The 27,061-nt window shown below is 39.8% G+C and overlaps 1 protein-coding gene across 1 annotated transcript in view; it reads right to left on the bottom strand.

Annotated features, from left to right (window-relative positions):
- The window catches only part of cdh13 (cadherin 13, H-cadherin (heart)), a 1,069,860-nt gene that overhangs the window by 865,660 nt on the left and 177,139 nt on the right, over nt 1-27,061 (bottom strand). Inside the window, exon 2 of the mRNA XM_043706651.1 lies at nt 3,834-3,945. Coding sequence (XP_043562586.1) covers nt 3,834-3,945 — 112 coding nt within the window. The remainder of the gene's footprint in view (nt 1-3,833; nt 3,946-27,061) is intronic.

Raw genomic sequence — 27,061 nt, forward strand, 5'->3', positions numbered from 1 at the left:
TTTTCATGTTACTTAAAAGTTACTGAAGTTTCATATTTGTTGATTGTGATTTTTGAAACTTTTTAAAATTCTTCATAGTTTGCATTTTGTTTAAATATCAACAATAAACCTGGTGTAATCATGGCTTCGGTCTAACCAGTCCATGCTGAACATAATCCCAAACTAAACTAATCCCACCTGCCTACTTGTAGCTCATTTCCCTCCAAATGTTTCCTACTCACAGATTTATCCGAATATCTTTTAAACTTTCCAACTGTGCCCACTTCCTCAGGAAGTTTATTCCACCACAAACCACTATGTGCAAAATTTGCTCTCTCATGTTTATTTTAAGTCTTTCTCCTCTCACCTTAAAAATGTGGCCCCTTGTCTTAACCCCCCCCCCATCCTAGGAAAAAGACAATTACCATTAAGTCTATCCATACCCCTCATTATTTTATAAACTTCTGTTTATTTTATTTTATGAACTGTTTAGTTTATAAACTGACTGAATTTATTTTACTGTTTGAGTTTGTTTTACTGACTGATGCAACATGGGCATCACAGGTAAAGCCAACACTGATAGCCCATTCTGAACTGTTCAAGAGCTGCTGTTGGACAGTCTGCTTCAACTACTGCAGCACATGGAATCTAGTCACACCCAAAGTGCTGTTAGGAAGGGTTCCAGGACCTTTACCCAATGGCCATGAAGGAACAGTGATATATTTCAAATCAGATGGTGGTGGACTTGGACAAGAGCTGTAACCACTTGTGCCCCACTCTCGACTCCAGCATCTGCAGTTCTCCCTTTCTCCAGTAACCACTTGGGAACGCCTTTAAGTTAATCTCCAAATAGGCATTTGACGGTCATAGGTTTAGGAAGAGCAATAATACGAGCTTTGAAGACCTACTCCAGGCCATCCTCGACACGGGATGTGTGTGGCCACGGTGTGCTGGTGGTGGTTATAGTGTTGGATGAGGGAAAATCAAATGAGCTGCTTTATTCTGGATGGTATTGGGCTTCTAGAGTTCTGGAGCGGCACTCATCCAGTCAAGTGGAGAGTATTTCATTGTATCCCTGAATTGTGCCTAATTGATAATGGAAAGACTTTTGTAGCGTCAAGGTGACTTAAAGAATTCCCATCCTCTGACCAGCTATTATAGTCAAAGCATGTGTGTGTTGGTGTCAGCTAACTTGCTAAACACCATACCAGTAAAGAAAGCATGCTGTCTGTTGAACCTGTGCTGTGCTGTGCTTCATTCAATATGCTACGACATACAAATTAGAAAGTCTCAAGTTTAATTCTCATTTCTATCATGATAACTAAAACAAAAGTCATCAACAGGATTGCTGAAATTTCCCTCAGAGACCTTTGTGTAAAGTAGAAAAGAAACTAGAATTCTCACATCATCGCAATCTTAGAACGTTTGCCAAAACTTTGTATGGGTGGATATCAGGATGTTCTCATTTGGAACAATTCTCCGATGGTCTACTGGTGCTCATTATCTTGCCTTACACAGAGTCAGTTGTAGAGCCATACAGCACGAAAACAGTCCGTTCAGTCCAAGCAGTCCATGATGACCATAATCACACACATGAAGAATCACAACCCGACTCAAGTACTGGAAGCCACGTACACTTGGGAATTTGACTTTATTGAGAGCCTCTGCATTCAAGTCAGAGGAAAAAGGAAAGAAACTGGGAAAACATTAAATAAATTGTACAAATTCCTTTCTCTCAAATAATAGTATGAATGGACAATTATTTCTGCTGTTCCTGAAATTGAAATTGCATTGTGGCAGCATGAGATATAATTTGCAATCATACACAGTGAGCAGTGTTTCAAAACTTGTCATGATATTTGACTTTGTCATTGAAAACTTTATAAATCTTCTCTGATTTTCAATAAATGATTCAGTGAGCTTGCCTTTTTAATTAATATAGGAATTAACAGAACATCCAAAATAAAATTTTCAGTTATTAAAATAACAATGTGCACATCTTGGATAAAATGTATTTGTAAGTTTTATTTATAGTGATGGAGTAGTTTTTGCTGATTGTATTTGTGTAGCTTATTTTCTGCATCACTGCTCCATTTGTTTTATGGTTGTGAAATAACTTATATTTTTGTACCATCTTATCCACAGAGAACATTTACAATAAAGTTCAGTGGTGTTTCTTCAATTGAACATAATGTTATTCTTGGAAACATCAGTTTTCTAGATTAAAAGATTTAAACTATTTGTGTTACAAGGGCTGAAACTGGATTTACTAATTTAAAAAATAGTGTTACTATCTAAAATAGCAAACACAAATGAGGCTACAGAAAATGGAGGGTTTATGTCCGCAACATAAACCGTGGGCGGCACCGGAAGCTGCCTGACCTGGTGCGCTTTTCCAGCACCACCTTTTGCGACTCTGACTCTCCAGCATCTGCAGTCCTCACTTTCTCTCACAATAGTGTTACTATCTAAAATATCAAACACAAATGAGGCTACAGAAAATGGAGGGTTTATGTCCGCAACATCAACTCTCCTACTCCTCGGAAGCTGCCTGACCTGGTGCGCTTTTCCAGCACCACCTTTTGCGACTCTGACTCTCCAGCATCTGCAGTCCTCACTTTCTCTCACAGAAAATGGTTGTAAGTTCTTTACAAACACCGCTTCAGCACCCTAACCCCAGAAACTGAATAGCTGTTATTTAAAATGTACCTTTAATTTATCCTTTTTCAAATTTTATTTGTGTAGATACTGCAGCAGAATAATTGGCTTCTCCACCTCTCAAATGCATCAACAATACTCTTAAGAGAGAGTGCAGTGTATCTGCTATATGATTCATGTCTAAAAGTTATCAAGTAAACAGACATCAAGTAGTAGACAAGATTGGCTTGCACTGACAGCACCTCATCTATTTGCCACTATTTGCTAAACAGTCAAATTCAAAAAAAATGTTTTTAAACGATGGTATGTGAGGAATTTGCCAAGGTCATCAACATCCTGTAGGCATATTAAAATCTAGCTCCATTCTACAATCTATTTGAACAAAGTATACATTTATTGAACTTTACATTCCATTTGTTGATATTACCATCTAGCTCCACAAGAATATACATGTTTCCGCTTAAATAACCTTCACAAAAACAAAACGTTGAGCAATGCTCAAATTCTCCAAGTGATTCATTTTGTTTTAAAAACTTGATGTTTTCTTTTATCTGTGAATCGTAAAAAAATGAACACTCAACCAGTATTCTCCCATTTTATTGCATTGTGACAAAAAGCTATGCCTGGTTACTACTCTTCATAAAAATATAAGAAAAAGTTACGTATTGAAATGCTGGTTTGTGGACAATTGGATGTTTGTGATTATGCAAATAGGTTTGGCTGGAAGCTTTTGCCACAAAATTGATCAGAAACCTATTGCAATCGTAAACACAATGTGTACGCAGATTGCCAACTATTTCCAAAGCAGAAAACATGTTTCCATCTTTGGCCAGCTCTGTCAATGCAAGATATTGTAGATAAAACAGCAAGACTGAATTACAATGCAAGAAATTAGGTGCAATCAGAACTGTGTATAACTCAGATGGTTACTGCAATCAAAAATAGATTAGATCAGTTCGACTCTCTAGCTCGAACTACACACCTTCAAGTTCATCTCAGGCTAGATAATCAAATTCTGCTATTAGGAATAGAAACAATTCAAATGCATTGAAAGTCAAAAACATATTTCATAGATTACACCATGTGTGAAGACATGTAAGGAAAACGTAATGACACCAAGAGAAGGTCAAATTGTAGGTTTGTTAGTTATTGGCTCTGCTGTGTATCTCTTCTGAGCTAACAGAACTTTTTTTTACCTTTCAGAATGAACTGGTCCTTTTTAAAATCTGAAGATTGAAGGACTTGATAGTTCTTCTTCTGGAATCCAGGTGTGCAGTCCAAATTCACTGCAAATACTTGTAGCAGGACCTATGATTAGAAAGATTTTGAAGGATAAAAATGACTGCAAGAAACCTCTGTAAGTGACAAAAAATGAACCATATATTTCAGGCCATGCTTCAGTTAAATCCGATTGATTGTAAACTTATTAAAAACACCCCAGCTTTGATTTACATGGATCATGTTCATTAGTCTTTTTCATCAAAACTCAAAGTGTAATCATTGCAAAAACTGTTAGTAACCTTAGCATATTTGAAAATCATTCTATTATACGTTTCCCAGAGGTCTCAGATCCATGAACTGAGAATGTAGCAATGATTTTCTTTCCCTCAGAATATTAATAAAAATGTTAACAGTGGTAAGCATTTGAATAGCTATTATTCAAATTAACTGCATTAATCATGAGAACATAAGAACGAGGAGCAGGAGTAGGCCGTCTGGCCCTTCGAGCCTACTCCACCACTCAATGGCTAATCTTTTTGTGGACCCAGCTCCACTTACTCATGTTTTCACTATATCCCTTAATTCCTTTATTTTTCAATAAAGTGTCAACCTTAGCTTTAAAAACCATTACTGAAGTAGTGTCAACTGCTTCCCTGGTCAAAGAATTCCATAGATTAACAACCCTCTGAGTGAAGTAGTTTCTTCTCAGTTCAGTTCTAAACCTGCTTCCTCTAATCTTGAGGCTCTCTTGTCCTATTCAGATTCCAAACTAGGAGATCCAACATAAATTTCAATCTTAACTATTCAGTCTCCCTTTCACACATACATTTACCAGTCTGAGCCAGGTCATTCAAACCTAAGAGCAAATGACTATCAACCAAAGTACATTGTGGGTGGTACCTGTGACTAACTTCTGGGTTAAGTGACACCTTTAAAACAAGACAGCTGGGGAATAACTTGGGTCATTATCATCCAAATAATCAGATTGCTCTTGTAATTTAAATAGGAAGCTGCAGCTGGATTGAATGATAAATAATGAAGTCTTTCATTGCTGTAAAGAGTGCCATTTTTATTTGAAGAAAGTTAAAAAGCAGTCCAATACTAGCCAAGATTTATGAAGTACGTCATGCAGCATATCATGCAAGTTCAACATTGTAACACAACAAATACATACACAACAAATAATCATAGTGAGAGGAATGATATTTAGTCCCAAATAGACCATGAATTCAAATAGATTGTGTCGTGACTGCAGTATGATTTCAGTTTTAAGAACCTTTTCAATGTGACAATCTTACCCACAGGAGGCTCGCATTTGTATCTCACACATGAATTAGACTTTAAAAGAGAGAGAATATAAGGAGAGAAAAAGTAGAAAACACGTGTTGAAAATCTGAAGTATAACTGGAAGCAGAATCATTAAGGGAAAGGCAAGTTAACAACTCAGCTTCATTTCATCCAACGAGGACTTTCAGATAAACAGTGGGAATTGCTGAATTACAGAAATCAGACCTGTAAGTGGCTGCTGAAATTCAGTGGGTTTGTTTATTCAGAACAGTGACCCACGCTTTAATCCAATTTGTACACTATTAGCAGAAGTGGCATTTTTTAAAAAAAATTTCAATTGTCAGGGCTCCCCCAGTGACTTAGCTCGTAAGCAGCCAGAGTAGAATAATTCCGCTATTCCACGCGGAATTGATTTCACCTAAGGATTCTTTTTTTATTCCCCGCCGTTCAGTTGTAGGGTATAGACATCTCTGGCGAGGACAGCGTTTATTGTCTATTCCTAATATTCTTGTAAAGAATAGTGTGCCTTCTTTCTTGAGCAGCTACAGTCCTGGGGGTTATTGGGGCACACCCACTGTACTATTAGGAAGGAAGCTCCAGGATTCTGATGCAATGACAGTGAAGGAGCAGTTAAATAGTTCCAAATCATGATGGTGTGTGGCTGTGAGGGGGAACATGCAGTTGGTGGTGTTCCTTTGCACCTACTGCCCTTATCCTTTTCAGTGGGGGTGATGGTGGGATTGTAAAGTGATGTTGAAGGAGTTTTGTTGAGTTACACTACATCTTGTAGTTGGTGCTCACCATTGCTGAAATAACACCACAAATGCTGGTATCCTGTCACCATTTATTCATGGATAGTCCTTGACACTGATCCAACGCCCTCAGAGCCAGCTCTGAGTGAACTGAATGTCTGACACTCCTGTTATCTGGCAGCCAGGGACAGATTAAAAGCTTCAATCAGGGAACTCATATTCTATGATGTCCAGCTAGCTGATCTTATCACAATCACGTTACTGTGCATAGGTGAAGACGATGAATGTTGAACGTGGTGAGGGAAGGATAGTACCAAAACAACTCAATAGGTCGTGGAGTAGTAGATTTATGGCTTGAGTCTGAAAGGTTATGATGTCATGTTATAACGTCACATGCCTAGAAGAGTGTCTGGAGGGAGAGCTCATGGAGGGGACGGTCTCCCCTTGTGTAAATCCATCATTTTGTTGTAGTTTGAAGAGAAAAGATAATCGTTAAAATGCACACAGACAACTGCAAAATCATTCAAGAGATTGTTGGATTCCCTAACACTCCAACCCTAATTAGTGAAGGGAATAAAAATCATCCAAGTATTAATCAATTTTGATTGCCAGCCAATAAACATCCATTGCAGATTTGCTCAATGAATAGATGAGTGGACTCAATACAGAATCAAGCCGTACTATGTCCTTTGTGGTGGAGTAAGATTCCATAACCCACTGGATGGTTCATGGAGGATAATGGCTGAGGTAATGAAATGTACACATGGTAGAAAGTGGACATGCATTCAGCTGAGTCACACTGGTAGGAATGGACTGATGGAGCAATGCAGGAGCCTCACAACACTGCCTTCAATAGCAACATCTCAGAAGTGTGACTATAGACAAATTGCCAACCTTTGCTGATCACATTAGCGTGGGAAGATTGCAAACAAAGTCAGTTAATCAAGTGCAACAGGATCCAAACGGAAATTGGTTTGAAATTGACAAATGAAATTCAGAATCAAGAAGTACAATGCTATGCCAATGGAATTTTTACACACAAAGGAATCAAAAGACTTCAGGAGAAATAAAGATGAAAATTGGTGAAAAAATGATTTCAAATATTTTAATCAAGTGCCAATTTTAGCAGATTCACCACTGTGACAAAGCAATCTGAACAGTGAATTGCAAGATGATGTGACACGAATTTAAATTCTCGAATGAAGTAAGGAATTTTTAATAAATGCCAAAACGGAAGATTGGAAAAAGGGTCACAGGAAGAAGAATGTGCCAATATGTCAGTTAAAACATGAAACACTCAAAGTAAATGACCAGAATACAACTTGCACATGTCCTTTTCTAATGGGAGGTCTGTGGTATCAGGGATGTGTAGATTAGGTGTAAATGTAGAGTAATAGGGTAGGGTGGCTTACTCTTTGGAGAGTCAGTGTGGACTTGTTGGGCCGGATGGCCTGTTTCCACACTGTAGTAATTCTATTATTGTATGAAATCTCAGAACAGATAATAAGAAATATACTGATGCAATGCAAATATTCATCTCTGTTTTTATTGTTTCCGAAAATGTCAAGTGCTATATGATCAAATTTTAACAACTGGTATCCCTAGATTGTGCAGTTTTCAGCCTACTCTGTTGTCTGGGCCAACTTACTCTAAAGATAGTTAAACTACCGTGTTGACTACTGCAATTTGGTTTACACCTTGCTTTTATTGAAAGATAAACATTAAACATCAATTGAAGCTCCAGATGCCACTGGCAACAAAATGTTGTTACAATATTACCAATCTACGTATGTTACAATCTCTCTAATTGACTTAATTTGGCAATGCTTAACTGACACCTTTTAATATAACAATTATGAAAGCTCCATTGTAAAATTGCAGGTCTATTCTAGTGCACTTAAGGAACACATCAATTGATCAGTTTTGTTGACAAAAGTTGTAGATTACTTTAGAATTCAGCATTTTGTACATTTTCATCAATATTCATGAGAACAAAATACTTTCAAAATCTAAAGATAGTTTCTACCAAGGTGTCAGTGTTTTATGAATTTGTTAGTCACAAGTATTCCCAAAGAGTCCCATTTTATATTTTGGTGCAAATGTATGTTCCCAGTTCCAATTAGGATAGCAGCACTTAAAGAAGGGCACCAAATTTAAACAGCATGTGCCAAAAGGTTACTTGACTGCGTCTACTTATTTGTGTTTTGTTTCTCTTGTTGGAAAGTAATTGTGTAACTAATTCCAGTTGTTTATTTTTATCTCTTCAGGTTTTTTGGGACTTGCCTATTGCAGTCATGAAGCTATTACAGTTAACAAACTAGAGGCAGCTACATAACTACTTACTTGGCATCGTGAGGCGCAAATAGCAGGCTAGCTCTTGCCTTACCTGATAAATACTACCATTTGCACTACTCATGCAGTGTTCATGCAACTGGCTGCATCACATGTGGTAGTGAGTGGACATGCATTTCTTGGCAGGAAAGGAATAATGGAACAATGCAAGTACCTCCTTCATCAGGTGGTGAAGGAGCAGTGCTCTGAAAGCCAGTGTTTCCAAATAAACCTGTTGGACTATAATTTAGTGTTGTGTGATTTTTAACTTTGTACACTCCAGTCCAACACTGGCATGTCCAACTTATGATTAACATCTATGAAGTGTGACAACAGACAAATTGCCAATCGAATCAGAGTAGGAAGACTGAAAACAAAGCTTGTTGATCAAGTGCAACAGGACCCAGGCAGATTCTGCCTGGTTAGTAAATGATAAAATGAAATTCAGAGTCAAGAAGTGCAAGGTTTTGAGGGTAGAATCAAATAGAGTACTAGAAACTAGAATAAACTATTAAGATAAAAATGTTTAAGCCATAAGCAGCATGTGGCAGCAGTAAAGATCATTCACATAGCCTTTGGAACAGAATGCAAATTACTGTATGTTGACAACTCCCTGGTGTATCTGCTGGTTAGGAATCTCTGAAAATCAAAGAAGCTCATTCTTTTCTAATCCAAATGGAAACAATTCATAATGTTGTTCAAATTCTTGGAAAATTTAAGACTATTCCTCAAAAATGTCATCCAATCTTCCTGACGTGGAACTTCAGTCGGTGTGGGAAATATTCACAAACTACTGTCCAATCTTCTTGAAACTAAAACTCTCACTTCTGGATAAGTGGAGGTGAAACTTCACCAAACAGAATGGAATCATCATCAGGGCAATGCACATGCTCATAGAACAGAATATACTCATCATCTTGACTTGAAATATCTTTAAGTCTGGGTTGAACCACTGTGGAAGATGGAGTAGGACAAGAGTTTGTAAGCGCAAACAGGATTTGTTCTGTTCTTGCAAGACAAATAGGAGCTTTAATCACTACCACTGTCAGTAAACATTGCTTTAAAGCAAGCTTTATTGGATAAAGTGGGCCTACTCACCTCCCCAACCCCCCAAAACACTTTATGGCCAAGTGTGAAGCAATTTTAAAACATCAGGAACTATTGTATTTGCTGATCCTGGACCAAGAAAAGATAAAGTATCAAAATTCTTGACTTCTAATATCATTGACCAATAATACATGGTTCATCTGATCATCTTGGACGAAGGGTCAACAACATGCCTTTGACCAAGGAAACATGTGGTTTCCATGTTTCCTGCTTCTTCTGAACTCTAATTCGCTTTGGAGGTGATCCGCTTTTAAAAGGTGGCCTCACACTGCAAAATTGTGTCAGGTAGCTCACTCTGCCACAGTGAAGGCAATGCATGCCCTCTGCTGAACAATTCTTTTGCCTGCTTGCACCACAATGCTAGCACCTCAAAATCATGATATCTGATTTTTAGAAGTTTTTTTTTTCTGTGGGTTGAAGCAGCCACCTTTTGGCCTAGCTCACTGAGGCTCTGCTTTGTGATGCATTGTCCCTTAGCAATGCACTTTGTGCCCAGCATGTCTTATTCAAAAGGTAAGTTCTTACTGACTGCAGTTAATCAAGGAGTACACCATGGACAGCCTCAAAGAGCTCCCCTCTTAATGCTACATCTTCACACAAATTAGCAACACTACTCTTGATGGAGTCTGCTGAGATTGCTTGCTTCAGGGACCCTTGCTAAATCCAACACATTTGCTGAAGTAGACCTTGAAGACCATTATGATAAACTGAAAATCCGCTGGTTTCATCAGGATCTTCATGATAAATGATCTCTTCAGCTATGAGACCCACTGTGCTGAAGAAAACACTGTCCTGAAGTTGTTTCTGCTTCAAATGAAGGCCGAAGAGAACTTTGAACCATGTTTGTCATGAGTGCCATTAGACCTCCAAACATTCTGAAGAGCTTTGAAAAGGATAGGGATTGCCAAGTTGGTGTATCATGCTGTCACTTCTAAGTATGCCTATTTTACCTCACTTTGGGCAAAACCTCAATTTCTTGACATGAGCCAAGCAGTCTAGCTACAAACTTGGAGAAATGTTCTGAGAACCTCCTTGCCCCATAACTGTACGAACTGGTCTCATAGTTCTGCTAAATCTTTCTGAATGAAAAAATGCCAACTGCCTTTGAACGATGGTTTCACCGTTTCCCCATGTTTGATTGGACTCTCGTGTGAATTCTTTGGGTGCGGCTTGTAACTGTAAATCCATGCTGATGCTTACAGACTGCATGATACAGCTACTGAGCAGGAGGCTTTGAGCTGTACAGTGTTCAATATCTTGCTAAAGCACTTATACATAACTGTAACATGACTGCTTGCTACAGAGGGCCATCTGTACAATCAAACCCCACCATTCCACAAGGCTAAGCAGTTCATGTCATTTCAGATAACCCCTGACAGATTGTTGATAACAGAACAGCTATCAGTTTGGAATGGATCTTGGAAACAGAGAGTATGGTGTTCAGCTCAGCAGCTGAGCATACCCAAACTGAAATGAAAACAACTGCCTCACCTGCTGTTATAACACCTGCTGGAAGAAACCCTCCAAAAACTTGCTGGACATACGCAGGTAAAATGATGATAGACATATCCAGGAAATAACATTGTGCCAAGCACCAGATAAATTTTGAGCCCACAAGACGGAACCAGTACATATACTGCCATTTTCAATGTAGTCTCACTGAGCAAGTTAGATGAATATCATGCTGAAGAGTATATGAGAGGAAAGGAAGACAACAAACAAGAAAAAAGGAAAAGTGTTCAAAACAAACTCAAAATTTGACTCCCCTAAAAAAATGTCCAAAATGGCATTTGTGTTCATATGCAGATCAAGTGCAAGTCATTTAGGATGCCATTTTGGTGAGTGTTAGCAATCAGTCAATGAGAACACACAATGAACATCTGCTGGGCGTAAGCAAAATAGACATCTCATGATACCAGGGTGTAAGACTGATTTCATGTCTCAACTCATGTCCTCTCAATCAGACATGGCTGAACATTCATTCAGCAGCAGGCAAGGTTACCAGTAGTGTAGATCAAAATGATCAACTAGTTTCTAGTTAGTTGCGAATCAGTTTTCACTGGCAGGTGATGCAATTATAAAAGAAATATTTGGTGCTATTGAAAATCATGAAAACCCGATAAAACCTACAGGGAGTGGTCGGGCAGCCACTTCAGGACTTTGATCTGATCTTCAGATTACACCTTTTTATACCCAAGGTACAAACAGATTTTGGTTCATTTGTAATGTATCAGATTTGGCCCAGTTCATATGGTCTAATTGGAAAATATATTATTGAAGTACTTGAGGTAGAGTTAGATTTTGTTTGGGACTAAGTATGAGTCTTGTATCAGGACAAGTATCAAATCCTATTTAGGTTTAAAAACAGGAATTAAAAGACAGTAGATGTGCATTGCTGAAAAAAAACAAAGTTCTTTCATGTCCAGCACTCAAGACATTTTGCAACAATACCAATGCAACATGAACAACACCATTGTTTGGCAAGTGATCTCTGGTGCAGTCACTGCCACAGAGAATGCACCTATTATTTCAGATTGACACTTAACAGCCAGGCTTTGTTTAAATTTTAAAAGAGGCAGGTTGAATCTGAGTGGTCAGAGAATTTTAAAAGAGGCAGGTTGAATCTGAGTGGTCAGAGAATTGAAACACGAACCAGCAAATGGTTGTCATTTATTTTGTTAAGTTGAAACATGCTGTGCATGTACATCTTCTGTCTGCAAAGACCAGGGCCCTGTGTGCTAATATATGTAGCGTCCAGTACACACAAGTGCACCACACTGCAAGCCCAACTGCTCATCTTAAAATGGTTTTTATCGTAATTCCTTATACATTCAGAATTATCCAGCAAACATTGTCCAACTGCAACATTGCATCGTAACACATTCTCCATAACGATGCCTCAGCCTCTCAGAGTCCACTTGAAACTAAATAGCATTTGCACAATTGTTATTTTACTCTGTGAATTGGTATTCTTATGAAATGTACTTGAATACAAGATGAAAACCCTCAATAAAAATGTGTTTTCAGCAACACAAATTCTGGACAACCAAATGATGTGCTGGATAGATTATTTCCAATTTCCTGGTGCATTAAAAAAAATTCAGTCTCTAGTGACTCAAATGATTGCCAAAGTGATGCAGCAAAAGATTATTTTAATGGATTTTTTTGAAAATATAATGAGGGTATTGGTATTTGAGAGTTTTGAAAGCAGTGAAACACCAGGACTCCCAAACGTCTGCACTACAGTAGTGGCTACTCACTGAAATAGGAGACAGCTGATTGATCCAAGCTGAAAAGAGTCGACAAAAGAGACGTCCAAAAGAGAAAGGGTGCATCGAGCAGTAATAGAGAAACTGTACCATTGTATAGGAACAATGTAAGTAAGGGCAGCAAACCAGGTGTGCATGACATAGGTCTGGGAAATGAATGGCAGGTCTTGTTTGGTTTTCTGCTTTTCCAACAGCACTACAGCAAGTAATGAGAAAAAGTCTTTCAAAACAGGCATAATTTGACTGAAACGATTGCCGTAAAGACAAGATAACACAGAATATTTCTCATCCTGACAGGCTGCGTGACGCCTTTGTGTTCCACTAAAAAATATTCTTAAGTTATCTGACCTTTCCTTTGAAATCAAAACCATTAATGGTGAAAACATGCTAAACATTTAGAATCAATACCCTCAAATCCCTGAGAAAATGCAGTTACACTACCAGTAATGTAATAAATAATCCATCAGTGATTTAAAAAAAAACACTCTGCTACACTTTTCTCCATTTATGAATGAAGAGAAAAGCTCACTTTTAATTAGTATTGACTCTTGTAACTTTGTCAATGAGCAAGGTGACATTTTGAGAGATGCCTTTCCTGAGAGTTTTTAAAAGAAAAAAAAAACAATCATTGTAATACAACTAGAATAAATCATCTTTTAACATAACTTAATTAGTTCACAAATAACTTGCATGACATAAATGTCAGACTTGTCATCAATATCGCCATGGTGTGCATACTTTTTAATCAAAAATGGTTCAATGGTACCATTAAGTGGTCCAGTCTGTCAACACCATTGGATATTTTTAAATGTAACCTCAATTGTCTGACATCATTCCTGGTATATTTATGTTTCTAGTTTCTAATATTCATTACTTCTGCCAAATTGAATTTTATTCACTCCTTCTCCATCTATGTACATGATTTATCCATGATTCATGGTCTTTAACTGACTAATTCAAATGTAGATTTTATTTCCTCCTCCTGTGCTAGTCATTAGTTTACTATCATCTTCGAACGCAACCATTTTAGTTCACATTCCTCTTAGTCATTATTTTAGTAGCGTAGAAACATTATGGCACAGTGGTTAGCACTGCTGCCTCACAGCACCAGAGACCCGGGTGCAATTCCCGCTTCAGGCGACTGACTGTGTGGCGTTTGCACATTCTCCCTGTGTCTGCTTGGGTTTCCTCTGGGTGCTCCGGTTTCCTCCCACAGTCCAAAAATGTGCAGGTTAGGTGAATTGGCCATGCTAAATTGCCCGTAGTGTTAGGTGAAGGGGTAAATGTAGGGGAATGGGTCTGGGTGGATTGCGCTTCGGCGGGTCGGTGTGGACTTGTTGGGCTGAAGGGCCTGTTTCCACACTGGAAGTAAGCTAATCTAAAAAAATTACAGTCCGCTGAACTGTTAATTAAGAGATGCAGGAACTGGTCTGGGGATCCAGGCACAAATTTGAATTCAATTAATTACAAATATCTGGAATGAAGTGTCTAATGAAGACCATGAATCCACTGTCAATTGTTGGAAAAATCCATGTGGCTCACTTATATTCTTAGGGAAGGAAACTGCCATCCTGACCTAGTCTGGTCTGCTTATGAATCCAGACCCACAGCAATGTGGTTCACTCTTATCTGTTCTCTGAACAATTATTAGGGATGGGCAATAAATACTGGCCTAGCCAATAACACCCTTATCCTATGAATGAATCTTCAAAAATAGTACAGCCCATCACCACTTTGAGGCAGACATACTTATTAATTCTTCACACACAGTGCAATTGCATTTTTAAAAATTCTCTCATGTGATGTGGGCATTGCTGACTGGCCAGCATTTATTGCTTGCCCCTAATTGCCCTTGAGAAGGTGACAGTGAGCTGCCTTCTTGAACTGCAGTCCGCCTGCTGTGAGTTGATTCTCAATGCCATAAATGAGGTAATTACAGGATGTTGACCCAGTGAGTGAAGGAACAGCAAAATATTCCCAAGTGAGGATGGTGAGTGGCTGGAGAGGAACTTGAGGGTGGTGGTGCTCCCTTATGTCTGCTGCTCTGTCCTTTGAGATGGAAATGGTCACAGGTTTGGAAGGTACTTTGTGAGGATCTTTAGTGAATTTCCACAGGGCATCTTGGAGAAAGTACACATTGCTGCTACTGAGCATCAGTAGGAGACGGAGTGGATGGTTATGGATGTGGTGCCAATCAAGCCTGCTGCTTTGTCCTAGATGGAGTCAAGTTTCTTGAGCACTGTTGGAGCTACACTCATCTAGGAAAACGGGGACTATTCCATCACACTCCTGATTTGTGCCTTGTAAATGAGGTACAGGCTTTGAGGAGTCAGGAAGTGTAATATTCCTGGTCTCTGACCTGCTCTTGCAGTCATTATGATTGTGCAGCAAGCTCAGTTATTTTTCTGGTCAATGGTAACTCGCAGGATACTGATAATGGTAACGTCATTGAATGTCAAGGGGCAATGGTTAGATTGTTTCTTATTGGTGATGGTCATAGGCTGGCATTGTTGTGGCATGAAGGTTACTTGCCACTTCTCAGTCCGAGCCTGGATGTTGCCCAGATCTTGTTGCATTTGAACATGCACTACTTCAATATCTGATGAGTCACAAATGGTGCTGAACATTGTGCAATCATCGGCGAACTTCAGACCTTATGATGGCAGTCATTGAAGAAGTGGATGCAAATGGTTAGACCAAAGAAGTACTCCTGCAGAGATGTCCTGGAGCTGACGTGACTAACCTCCAACAACCATGACCATCATCCCATATGCCTGATATGACTCCATCTAACGGAGAGTTTGGCCCCTGATATCTATGGATTTGAGTTTTGCCAGGGCTCCTTGATGCTGCACTTGGTCAAATGTGGGCTTGATGTCAAGGGCTGTCACTCTCACCTCACCTCTGGAATTCAGCACTTTTGTTCATGTTCAAACCAAGACTAAAATGAAATCAGAAGCTGAGTGGCCCGTGTGGAACCCAGACTGGGTGTTCCTGAGTAGGTGTTATTTAATAGTGCTGTTGATGACACTTTACAAAGGATCAAGAGTAGACTGATGGATATTAAGTGGACAGGTTGGATTTGTCCTGTTTTTTATGTACAGGACAAACTGTGTAAATTTCTATTGTCAGGTAGATACTAATGTTGTAACTGTATTTGAAGAGTTTGGCTAGGGGAGCAGCAAGTTCGGGAGCACAAGTGTTCAGAATATTATCATGGCCCATAGCCTTTGCAATACCTAGTATCTCCAACTGTTTCTTGATTTCAGGTGGAGTGAATCAAATTAGTTGAACCTTGGTTCATTTACTCCTCCCACCTCCCCTCACCCCATCTTCATCACATATAGCAACCTTTTCATAGCTTTAAGTAATTCAGAAGGGTCACTGGGCCCAAAATGTTAACTCTACTTTCTCTCCACAATTGCTGCCAGACCTGCTGAGTTTTTCCAACATTCTTTATTTTTGATTCTGATTTCCAGCATCTGCAGTTCTTTGGTTTGTGTTGAATGCTGACAGTCTAATTGGTTACCAACTTTGTAGTGTTATTTTTCTGCATTAGCAGCGAATTAACTCCACTCTACTGTTTGCTTCTATAACCATACTTTGAAAGGAACAACATAACTCACTGTTGTAATAATGTTCTCCATTAAGAAGTAAGAACTAATTGTGAACAGAATAAATCTCCTGTGGTACACACTCGTGACCACACAGCAGTCATGTTTTGAATGATACTATCAGTTCACCAGCTACACAAAGCAGTGAGAAATAAACTGCTGCTTCTGCAAGTAAGAGTCTAAAGTGAGATTATTTCTAAATTATAGGAATCAGAAGACATTGTTTAATTTTAAAATTATTTATGGATTCTTCATTGGAAAGTCTGTCAGTTTAATCAGTGTTCTAACTGGCCTGAATGGAAAGACATGTTTTCAATTTTACGATCATGGGAGGTCATATTGCAGCTGTACAGGACATTGGTTCGGCCATTTTTGGAGTAGTGCATGCAATTTTGGTTTCCCTCCTATAGGTAGGATGTTGTGAAACCTGAAAGGTACAGAAAAGATTGACAAGGATCTTGCAGGGTTGGAGAGTTTGAGCTATGGGGACAGGCTGATTAGGCTGGGGCTATTTTGGCTGGCGTATCAGAGACTGAGTGGTGACCTTATAGAGGTTTACAAAATCACGAAGGGCATGGATAGGGTGAAAAGACAATGTCTTATCCCTGGGATGGGGAGTCCAAAATTAGAAGGCATAGGTTTAAGGTGAGGGGGGAAAGATTTAAAAGGGATCTAAGGGGCAATGTTTTCACGCAGAAGGTGATGGGTGTATAGAATGAGCTGCCAAAGGAAGTGGAGGAGGCTGGTATAAAGACAACATGTAAAAGACATCTGGATGGATAGGAGTCGAAAGGGTTGAGGGATATGGGCCAAATGGGATGAGATTTATTTAAGATATCTGGTCAGCATGAATGGGTTGGACCGAAGAGTCTGTTTCCATGCTGTATCGTTCCATGTTTCAAGAGAAGAAACAAGTTCCCATGGAATGTTTATCAGAAGTAAAGATGCAACATTGTCATTCTTGGACTCACTTACTCACTGTGAATAAGAAACTTTGTGCAGAACACAAAATTACTCCAACTGCAACCTCAATAATGTCTGAATTAAGTTCATTACTATTGCCTTGCATTTCCTCTCTCTAAGGAATGCACTGGAAAACAAGTCCTGTTATTTCCAGAGTCATCACCGAAGTTAAATACTTTATAAAAGTAGACAAAGTTCCCTAATTTTCCTGTCTTTTTATGCAATGGTGGACAGAAAGCGTAGCCCAGGATTCTGTCCCAAACAATAATTACTATTGTAAGGGCATAATATATCTGCAATTATTTTTGATGTGACTCTCATTACTTCTACCCTAGTTGACATTTGAAAGGTCTCAATCTATTGACATTAAGCATAGATTGTTACTAATCTTTTTAGAGTTCTGTTGTCCAAGGTAATTGTCCTGAAGGAACTAAAATGTTGAAATTTCATTCATGTGACCCAGTCTGATGATGTCTCACAGTTCTTCCATGCTGACCTTGGAAGAAAAAAATGTATTCTGTGCAGCTCCCCAGAGTCTTTGTAATTATGCCTGATGAGGAAAAGGTTATACATATGAATATTGCGCAATAAACCTTCTTGTCAATGATGAAAAGTGCCTGTCTTTTTAGATTAGATTAGATTACAGTGTGGAAACAGGCCCTTTGGCCCAACAAGTCCACACCGACCCATCGAAGGGCAACCCACCCAGACCCATTCCCCTACATTTACTCCTTCACCTAACACTATGGGCAATGTAGCATGGCCAATTCATCTTATCTGCACATCTTTGGACTGTGGAAGGAAACTGGAGCACCCGGAGGAAACCCATGCAGACACGGGGAGAATGTGCAAACTCCACACAGTCAGTCGCCTGAGGCGGGAATTGAACCCGGGTCTCTGGCGCTGTGGGGCAGCAGTGCTAACCACTGTGCCACCGTGCCGCCCCCCTGTTGTGGAAAGTGATGTACCCTCTACCACCGATCATTAGACAGACCTGAGACAAAGTATTGACCAAGCATGATTGGTGTCAGCAGGTCCCCTCAAACAATCCTTATTCTAAATCACATACTGGCAAAAGTAGCAGAGACCACAAATTATCAGGAGTGCCAACCAGTGTAATACCACAAATACCACAAGCGAGTCGTGAGTTCATGGAATGCCCTGCCAGTAGCAGTGGTGGACTCTCCCTCTTTATGGGCATTTAAACGGGCATTGGATAGGCATATGGAGGATAGTAGGCTAGTGTAGGTTAGGTGGGCTTGGATCGGCGCAACATCGAGGGCCAAAGGGCCTGTACTGCACTGTATTTTCTATGTTCTATGTACTGTGGCTTTTACAAAAGATGAAGGGTTACAGCTTTCATGCTACTTACTTTTCAATTGCTAACACCCTTTTCAAAAATTTAAACTCCTTTACATTCAAAGACACCTGAGGTGAAATTTTCATAAGTTCACACAAGGAAGGCATTGGTATGGATTCTGGTCAGAACCACACACAACAGTGACCAGTTAAGTAATTACTTTCAGAATGTGGTTTATAATATCATTTCTAGCTGTATAAGTGGACAGAAATAAATATGATTGGCTAAAGCGAGTTTCAAATATTGTTAGAGCCAATTAATTCGTTTATGGAGTTTTGCTGGTTTAACATTACTGAATAATAAAATCAATCATCGATTTGAACATAGAACATAGAGCAGTACAGTACAGAACAGGCCCTTCAGCCCACGATGTTTTGCCAACCATTGATCCTCATGTGAGGTAAACCTAATGTACGAACTCTCAAATTTCTGTGACCATATGCATGTCCAGCAGTCTCTTAAATATCCCCAATGACCTTGCTTCCACAACTGCTGCTGGCAACGCATTCCAAGCTCTCACAACTCTCTGCGTAAAGAACCTGCCTCTGACATCCCCTTTATACTTTCCGCCAAACAGCTTAAAACTATGACCCCTCGTGTTAACAGTTTCTGCCCTGCGAAAAAGTTTCTGGCTATCAACTCTATCTATGCCTCTCATTATCTTGTACACCTCAATTAGGTCCCCTCTCTTCCTTCTTTGTTCCAATGAAAAAAGCCCAAGCTCAGTCAACCTCTCTTTGTAAGATAAGCCCTCCATTCCAGGCAGCATCCTGGTAAACCACCTCTGAACCCTCTCCAAAGCATTCACATCTTTCCTATAATAGGGCGACCAGAACTGGACACAGTATTCCAAGTGCGGTCTAACCAAAGTTTTATAGAGCTGCAACAAGATCTCACGACTCTTAAACTCAATCACCCTGTTAATGAAAGCCAAAACACCATATGCTTTCTTAACAACCCTGTCCACTTGGATGGCCATTTTAAGGGATTTATGTACCTGCACACCAAGATTCCACTGTTCCACCACACTGCCAAGACTCCTGTCTTTAATCCTGTACTCAACTTTCAAGTTCGACCTTCCAAAATGCATCACTTCGCATTTATCCAGGTTGAACTCCATCTGCCACCTCTTAGCCCATCTCTGCATCCTGGCAATATCACGCTGCAGCCTACAACAGTCCTCTATACTGTCAACGACACCTCCAACCTTTGTGTCATCTGCAAACTTGCTGACCCATCCTTCAATCTCCTCATCCAAGTCATTAATAAAAATTACAAAGAGTAGAGGCCCAAGAACAGAGCCCTGTGGAACACCAATCACCACAGACTTCCAGGCAGAATATCTTCCTTCCACTACCACTCGCTGTCTTCTGTCGACCAGCCAGTTCTGTATCCAGACAGCTAAAATTTCCTCGTATCCCATTCCTCCTAACTTTCTGTATGAGCCTACCATGGGGAACCTTATCAAATGCCTTACTGAAGTCCATATACACAACATCCACCACTCGGCTCTCATCAACATGTCTAGTAACATCCTCAAAGAACTCAATAAGATTTGTGAGGCATGACCTGCCCCTCACAAAGCAATGCTGACTGCCTTTAATCAAACCATGCTCTTCCAGATGGTCATAAATCCTATCCCTCAGAATCCGTTCTGACATCTTGCAGACGACAGACCTGAGACTGACTGGTCTGTAGTTGCCGGAGATTTCCCTATTTCCTTTCTTGAAGAGAGGAATTACATTTGCCTCCCTCCAGTCCTCAGGTACGACTCCGGTGGAGAGCGAGGATGCAAAGATCTTTGCAAGTGGTGAAGCAATCATATTTCTCACTTCCCAAAGCAGCCGAGGACAAATCTAGTCTGGCCATGGCGACTTGTCAACCTCAATGTTTGTCAAAATTTTCAACACACCAGCTTCCTCAATCTCTATCCGTTCCAGCATGCTTACCTGCTCCTCAATGGTTTCTTTCACTACGAGGTCTTTTTCTTTCGTAAAGACAGAAGCAAAAAACTCATTTAGGGCTTCCCCTACCTCCTCAGACTCTATACACAAGTTCCCTATGCTATCCCTGATCGACCTTACTCTTTCTTTGATCATTCTCTTATTCCTCGCATACGTGTAAAATGCCTTTGGATTCTCCCTAATCCTTCCTGTCAAGCCTTTTTTGTGCCCCCTCCTGGCTCTCCTCAGACCATTTTTGAGCTCCTTACTCGCCTGTCTGTAATCTTCTAGAGCTGAGCAAGACCCTTGCTTCCTCCACCTTATGTAAGCTGCCTTCTTTCTTTTGACGAGAAGCCCTTCCGCTCTCGTCATCCAAGATTCCTTTATCTTACCCCTTCTTGCCTGTCTCAGAGGAACACACTCGCAACTGTTCCTTAAACAGTCTCCACATGTCTCTAGTGCTCTTTCCATAGAGCAATTGCTCCTAGTCCATGCTTCCCAACTCATGTCTGATAGCATCATATTTTCCTTTTCCCCAATTAAATATCCTCCCAATGTGCCTGCTTCTCTCCTTCTTCATAGCTATGTGGAATGTGAGGCAGTTGTGGTCACTATCACCAAAATGCTCTCCCACCACAAGATCTGATACCTGCCCCGGCTCATTGCCGAGCACCAAATCCAAAATGGCCTCTCCCCTCATCGGCCTGTCAACGTACTGAGTTAGGAAACCCTTCTGAACATACCTTACAAAAATAGCTCCTTCCAAACCATCTGCTCGAAGGAGGTTCCAATCAATACTGGGAAAGTTAAAGTCACCCATTACAACAACCCTACTACATTCACACTTATCCAAAATCTGCCGACCTATGCTTTCTTCCATCTCCCTGCTGCTATTGGGGGGCCTGTAGTAAACCACTAATAAGGTGACTGCTCCCTTACTGTTCCTAATTTCCACCCATATTGACTCAGTGGGTAGACCCTCCTCAACAATGGTAACTTCCGTAGCTGTGATATCCTCTCTGATTAGCAGTGCTATACTCCCTCCGCCCCACACCCCATTCTTTATAAATGTTCTAAACCCTGGAACATCCAGCAACCATTCCTGCCCCTGAGAAACCCATGTCTCTGTTATGGCCACAACATCATAGCACCAGGTACTGATCCATGCTCTAAGCTCATGATTTTTATTCCTGATACTCCTTGCATTAAAGCAAACACACTTTAACTGATCCCTTAGTTCTTTCCCAGGAAAGTCCTTCCCACTGGCTGCGCTACCTCTTGCTATTGCCTCATCTCCATCAACTCTCACCACTGGTATTGAGTGGATAGGTTTCTGGCAGCTGTTCATGACTAATTGGGATTTGCTTAATGCATAAACAGTCTTCCCCCTAATCGTGCTTTGAATTTGATCCACAGAATATTAATTTTAAAAATTGTTATTTAAGTCAATCATTATCGACTGCTTTACAAATATTTTTCAGAATCTATGCAGAGATGTCAGATTCAGCATTCTGGTGTCTTATCTAAGATTATCTGCTTGATGCAACATAATTATGTTTTCCCATCAGATTTGCTGTGGCTTTACTTATGGAGGAGCTAGAGGAAATGCTATTTAGCCATGTTATGATTTCAGATAATGTTATTGCTGGACAAGTCAGATCACACACTGAAATCTGGCTTTATAGATCATATTTTAGTTTGTTTTGGTTTTAATGAAGTGTAATCATAATCACTTAATCATAAGGAGGCAATACTACAGGTTGTTTAACCATTAACTTGATTTATTATTGTCACATGGACCTCAGCAGTGAAAAGTTTTGTTTTACATGGCAAAGCAGGCAGATCAAAATATACAAAGATCGAGTGATTTGAATAGAGCAAGGAATACAATGTTACATCTACAAAGAAGGTGCACAAAAGCAAGATCAACATTAGATTTGAAATTTGAGAGGTCCACTCAGTCTAATATCAGCAGGGAAGAAGCTGTTCTTGAATCTGTTGGTATGCGTGTTTAGGCTTCTGTATCTTCTGGCTGACGGAAGAGGTTGAAAGAAATTATAACTGGGGTGGGAGCTGGTCTTTAATGATGTTGGCTGCCTTTCTGCAGCATTGAGAAGTGTAGATGGAGTCAATGGATGGAAGGTTAGTTTGTGTGATGGTCTGGGCTGTGCACACAACTTTCTGCAGTTTCTTACTGTCTTGGGCAGAGCAGCTGCTGTACCAAACCATGAAGTACCCAAATAGAATACTTTCTATAGGAGCATATCTGTAAAAATTCATAAGGGCCTTTATGGACATGCCGAATTCCCTTAGCCTCCTGACGAAGAGAAAACATTGTGGGGCCTTGACTATCACATCAATGTGGGTGGTCCAGATCTAATTTTTGGTGACAGAAGTCCATGAAGAAATTAAAATTGAATAAACGAAACTCCCGACTTATAACACAAAATCCAAAGATTTTAAGCAAACAGTAAATGTATAATCCCGTTAATCATAACCTGCTCCTAAACTGAAGGGGAAAACAAATGCTTTTGTATAGCTCTCAAAACACACCTTATATAGCAAATGCACTTACGCCAGAGCCCTTTCTCAAACACTCGATTGATTTCAATCACTGGTGACTTTAACTTCGACTGAAACAGCAGATAACTTCCTCCTGGAGCTATCAGGCCCAAGCTTAGATTTACTAAAATTGAAGTAACCTCATCAGGGCTTTTTCCTCAATCTCTCTGGTCTGCAACCAATACTAACTCTTTACTCTAAGGTAATCTAGTTTCACCAAATCCTTTCCTTCTGAGGAACACTGGTCTTTGTGAGTATTTTCATCCAAGGAATTCTCAGAACTCAAAAGTAAAACAATAAAAAAATCTCATGAAGATAAGAGTAATATGTAAGCTTAAGAGAAAAAGATCATAGGGTGCTTGAATAGGGAGTTGAATACAATGTTACATACACCCCAAAGTGATGCTGGGGCAGTGAGTAAATTTAAGGAAGAGTTCAACAGATTTTGATTGGTAATTAGTTAAGAGCTATGGAGAGAAGGCAGGAAAACGGGGGTGCGGAGCATGTCTACCATGATCGAATGGTGGAGCAAACTCTGGTCGAATGGCTTAATTATGCTCCTATATCTTATGAAAAACAAGTTCCATAAGTCTGTGACAAGCCTTGAATCCCCATTATTTTCCTTGCTGGGCCACAAAACAACCTAAAAAAGGTTTTAAAAAAATTTAAAATCTAGGGCTCAAAGACTACTTAAAAGAAGCAATCATAGCAACAGAACTACCTGCACTTATTATTAAACTCTAGACAAAGTACATGTCACAAACTCAAAATGCTTAACTTACTATTTCTAAAAATATATAAAATCACAGTTTACATGTCATTTGTAAGGTTGTGATAGTGTCAATCATTCACAACTTTAAACTATTCGCAAAAGTAGTCTAGATGAGTTTTTCATAGGATAGCACAATCTCAAAATGTTCTAAGGAACTTTCTGGAATCAACCAGATAGCAGGCCATCCTATACCTTGCATAATGGATTGTGTAATAAGCTGGGATTTATTAAATACCTCAGTGAAGGTGTCTCTAGATAACAATCATTGTAATACAACTATTTAGTGAGAGGGAGAAAGGAGGGGTTTAAAGTTATAATTTTAAATAATTGAATTAAGTCAATAAGAAGATCATGAAAACAAAGTAGCCAAAGTGAACTGCAAAATTAGGTTAAGGGATAGCCATTAGAAATGCATGAGATACTTCAAGAGTTATTTCAGAATTCCAACAAAGAAAGAAAAAAAATCCATCATTTCGGGTGAACAAAGTTGTAGAAGATAGAATAAAAGTGTTTTTTTTTAAATGCTTAACATTGAACAATGAATTGTGACAGGTAACAGAATTGAACAGAATATAAAAAAGCAATACAGTAAAAGATTATGAAAGATTGGGAAATTGCAATGAGAAAAGGCTAGCTCAAGATATCAAAAAGATTGGAAGAGTTTCTAAAGATATGTAAAAAGAAGTGTTGACTAAATGAATATTTTTCTAATAAAAAGTGAATGTCAATCAGGAAATGTAAAGGAAGCTTGTCATTTTCTTGAATTAAATCACCAGGGATGTAATGTCAAGCAACAAGTCCCCATCTCCTGATGAACTTCCAGTAGTATTCAAAATAGTGATTGTAATTCTTTTATCCAAAAAAGTGAGAAAGTCAGAAGGTAGGAAGTTATTGTCGAGTTAACTTAAAACCTACCACAGGAAATAAAATGCTTGAATAAAGATGTTACAGCAGAAAATTCAAAGTAATCAGACAGGGTCTGTGAAAGGGAAACTATCTTTAACAAATTAATTTCTGTTGTTCATGCAGTTTTGGTTTCCATGTTTAAGGAAGGATCTAAATGCATTGGAGGCAGTTCAGAGGAGATTTTCTAGTTTGATACCATAAACTGATATGGTGGGGAAAGGGGGAAAGAAACCAGAGCAATAGGTCTGAGATTAAATAGTTTATTTGCTCTGCTAACCTGCAGGAAATTGGATGTCCTGGGGGTAGGGTGGTATGCCTATGTCTTACAGGTAGAATGTAAGGAATTTATATTCCCTTTCCATTCAGAGCCATTTACATGGCCATTTCCTGGTTACTCAGTGAAATTATCCCTGGCCATTCACATAATCATCCCTATTCAGAGTCAATAAGAACATTACAATTCTGATTGCACCCTACAGTAACAAAAAAATACAATTTACACCAGGTTGTGCTATTAAGGAATGACAATCATATTATCTCTGGAAATGATGTGCATCTTGAGTGGCATGTGACTGTGGGGGAATGGCTGGGGGTTGTCTTGTAGGTATTACTGACTGTAATGTGAAATTCTTGTACTATATAAAAGGAAGGTCTGTTTCCTTTGCTCAGGGAGATCTCGACATGGCTCCGCAAGCCCTGCGAAGTGTGTTAAGGGTTCCTCCAGAAAGCGTGTACTTCCTGAATAAAATTTTGGTTGTTCACAGAAATTGGCATATTGCAGTTGCATCAAGTGTATGACAAACTCAAGAAAAAGAACCTAACAGGTCAGCAGTGAAATGACCAAAGCTAAGAGCTGGAACAGATGGGGGGAGGCGGGGGTGGGGATGATTACTGAACCTGGCAGGACTGGCAGTCTGAGGTGTACTTCTGGCAATGCGAGGAGAATGACAGATAAAGAGAGATGAAATTAAAGCTTGGATCAATGCATAAAATAATGTCGCTGTTGTAGGGACTTGGTTGAGTGAGGGACAATACTGGCAGCTTAACATTCTGGGATTTAGGTGTTTCAGACAAGATAAAGTGGAATGTAAAAGAGGAGGAGGAGTTGCATTACTGAATAGGGAGAATAGCAGTTGTACTGAGGGAGGATACATTAGAGAGCTCATCCAGTGAGACCATATGGATAGAGCTCAGGAATCGGAAGGGTACTATCACTTTGATAGGATTGTCCTACAGACTTCCCAACACCCAACGGGAGATAGAGGAACAGATACATAGAAAGATTATTGAAAAATGTGAAAACAACAGATATGTTGTGGTACATGTATTTAATGTTCCCTGTGTTGATTGGGACTCAGTGCCAGGGGCTTGGATGGGATGGGTTTTTTTTTAGGTGTGCCAAGGAGGACACATTCTTAAAGCAATATGTAAATAACCCAGCAAGGGAAAGGGCCGTACAAGACCTGGTTCTGGGGAATGATCCTGGCCAGGCGATCAAGTTTCAGTGGGGAAGCACTTCAGGAACATTGAACATAATTCTAAGTTTTAAGCTATTTATGGATAATGATAGGCGTGGTCTTTGAGTGAAAGTATTCAACTGGCGAAGGTTACCTATGACAATATTGGGCAGAAACTATGGAATATAGATTTCGGGTGGGTGTTTGAGGGTAAATTCACATGTCGCATCGGAATCTTTTAAAGGCCAGTTGATGAGAGTTCAGGACCACAACGTTGCTGTGAAAATAAAAGATGGCAAGATCAGGAACCTTGGATGATGAGAGAAATTGTGAACTTAGTCAAAAAGAAAAAGGAGGCATTTTGAAGGGTTTAGGATACCGAAGACAAGCAGAGCCCTTTAAGAATATAAAGGAAGCAGGAAAGAACTTAAAAATGGTATAAGGAGGGCTAAAGGGGTCAGTCACTCGACTGACTGAACTGGTCCTCACCCTGAACAACTTCTCTTTCCAATCCTCCCACTTCCTCCAAACCAAAGGAGTAGCCATGGGCACCCACATGGGCCCCAGCTATGCCTGCCTCTTCGTAGGATATGTGGAACAGTCCATCTTCCGCAGCTACACTGGCACCACCCCCCACCTTTTCCTCCGCTACATCAATGACTGTATCGGCGCTGCCTCGTGCTCCCACGAGGAGGTTGAACAGTTCATCCACTTCACCAACACCTTCCACCCCGACCTCAAATTCACCTGGACAGTCCCAGATTCCTCCCTCCCCTTCCTCGACCTATCTATTTCTACCTCAGGCGACCGAATCAACACGGACATCTACTACAAACCAACCGACTCCCACAGCTACCTGGACTACACCACCTCCCATCCT

This window comes from Chiloscyllium plagiosum, chromosome 17, assembly GCF_004010195.1.
Source record: "Chiloscyllium plagiosum isolate BGI_BamShark_2017 chromosome 17, ASM401019v2, whole genome shotgun sequence".
NCBI lineage: Eukaryota > Metazoa > Chordata > Chondrichthyes > Orectolobiformes > Hemiscylliidae > Chiloscyllium > Chiloscyllium plagiosum.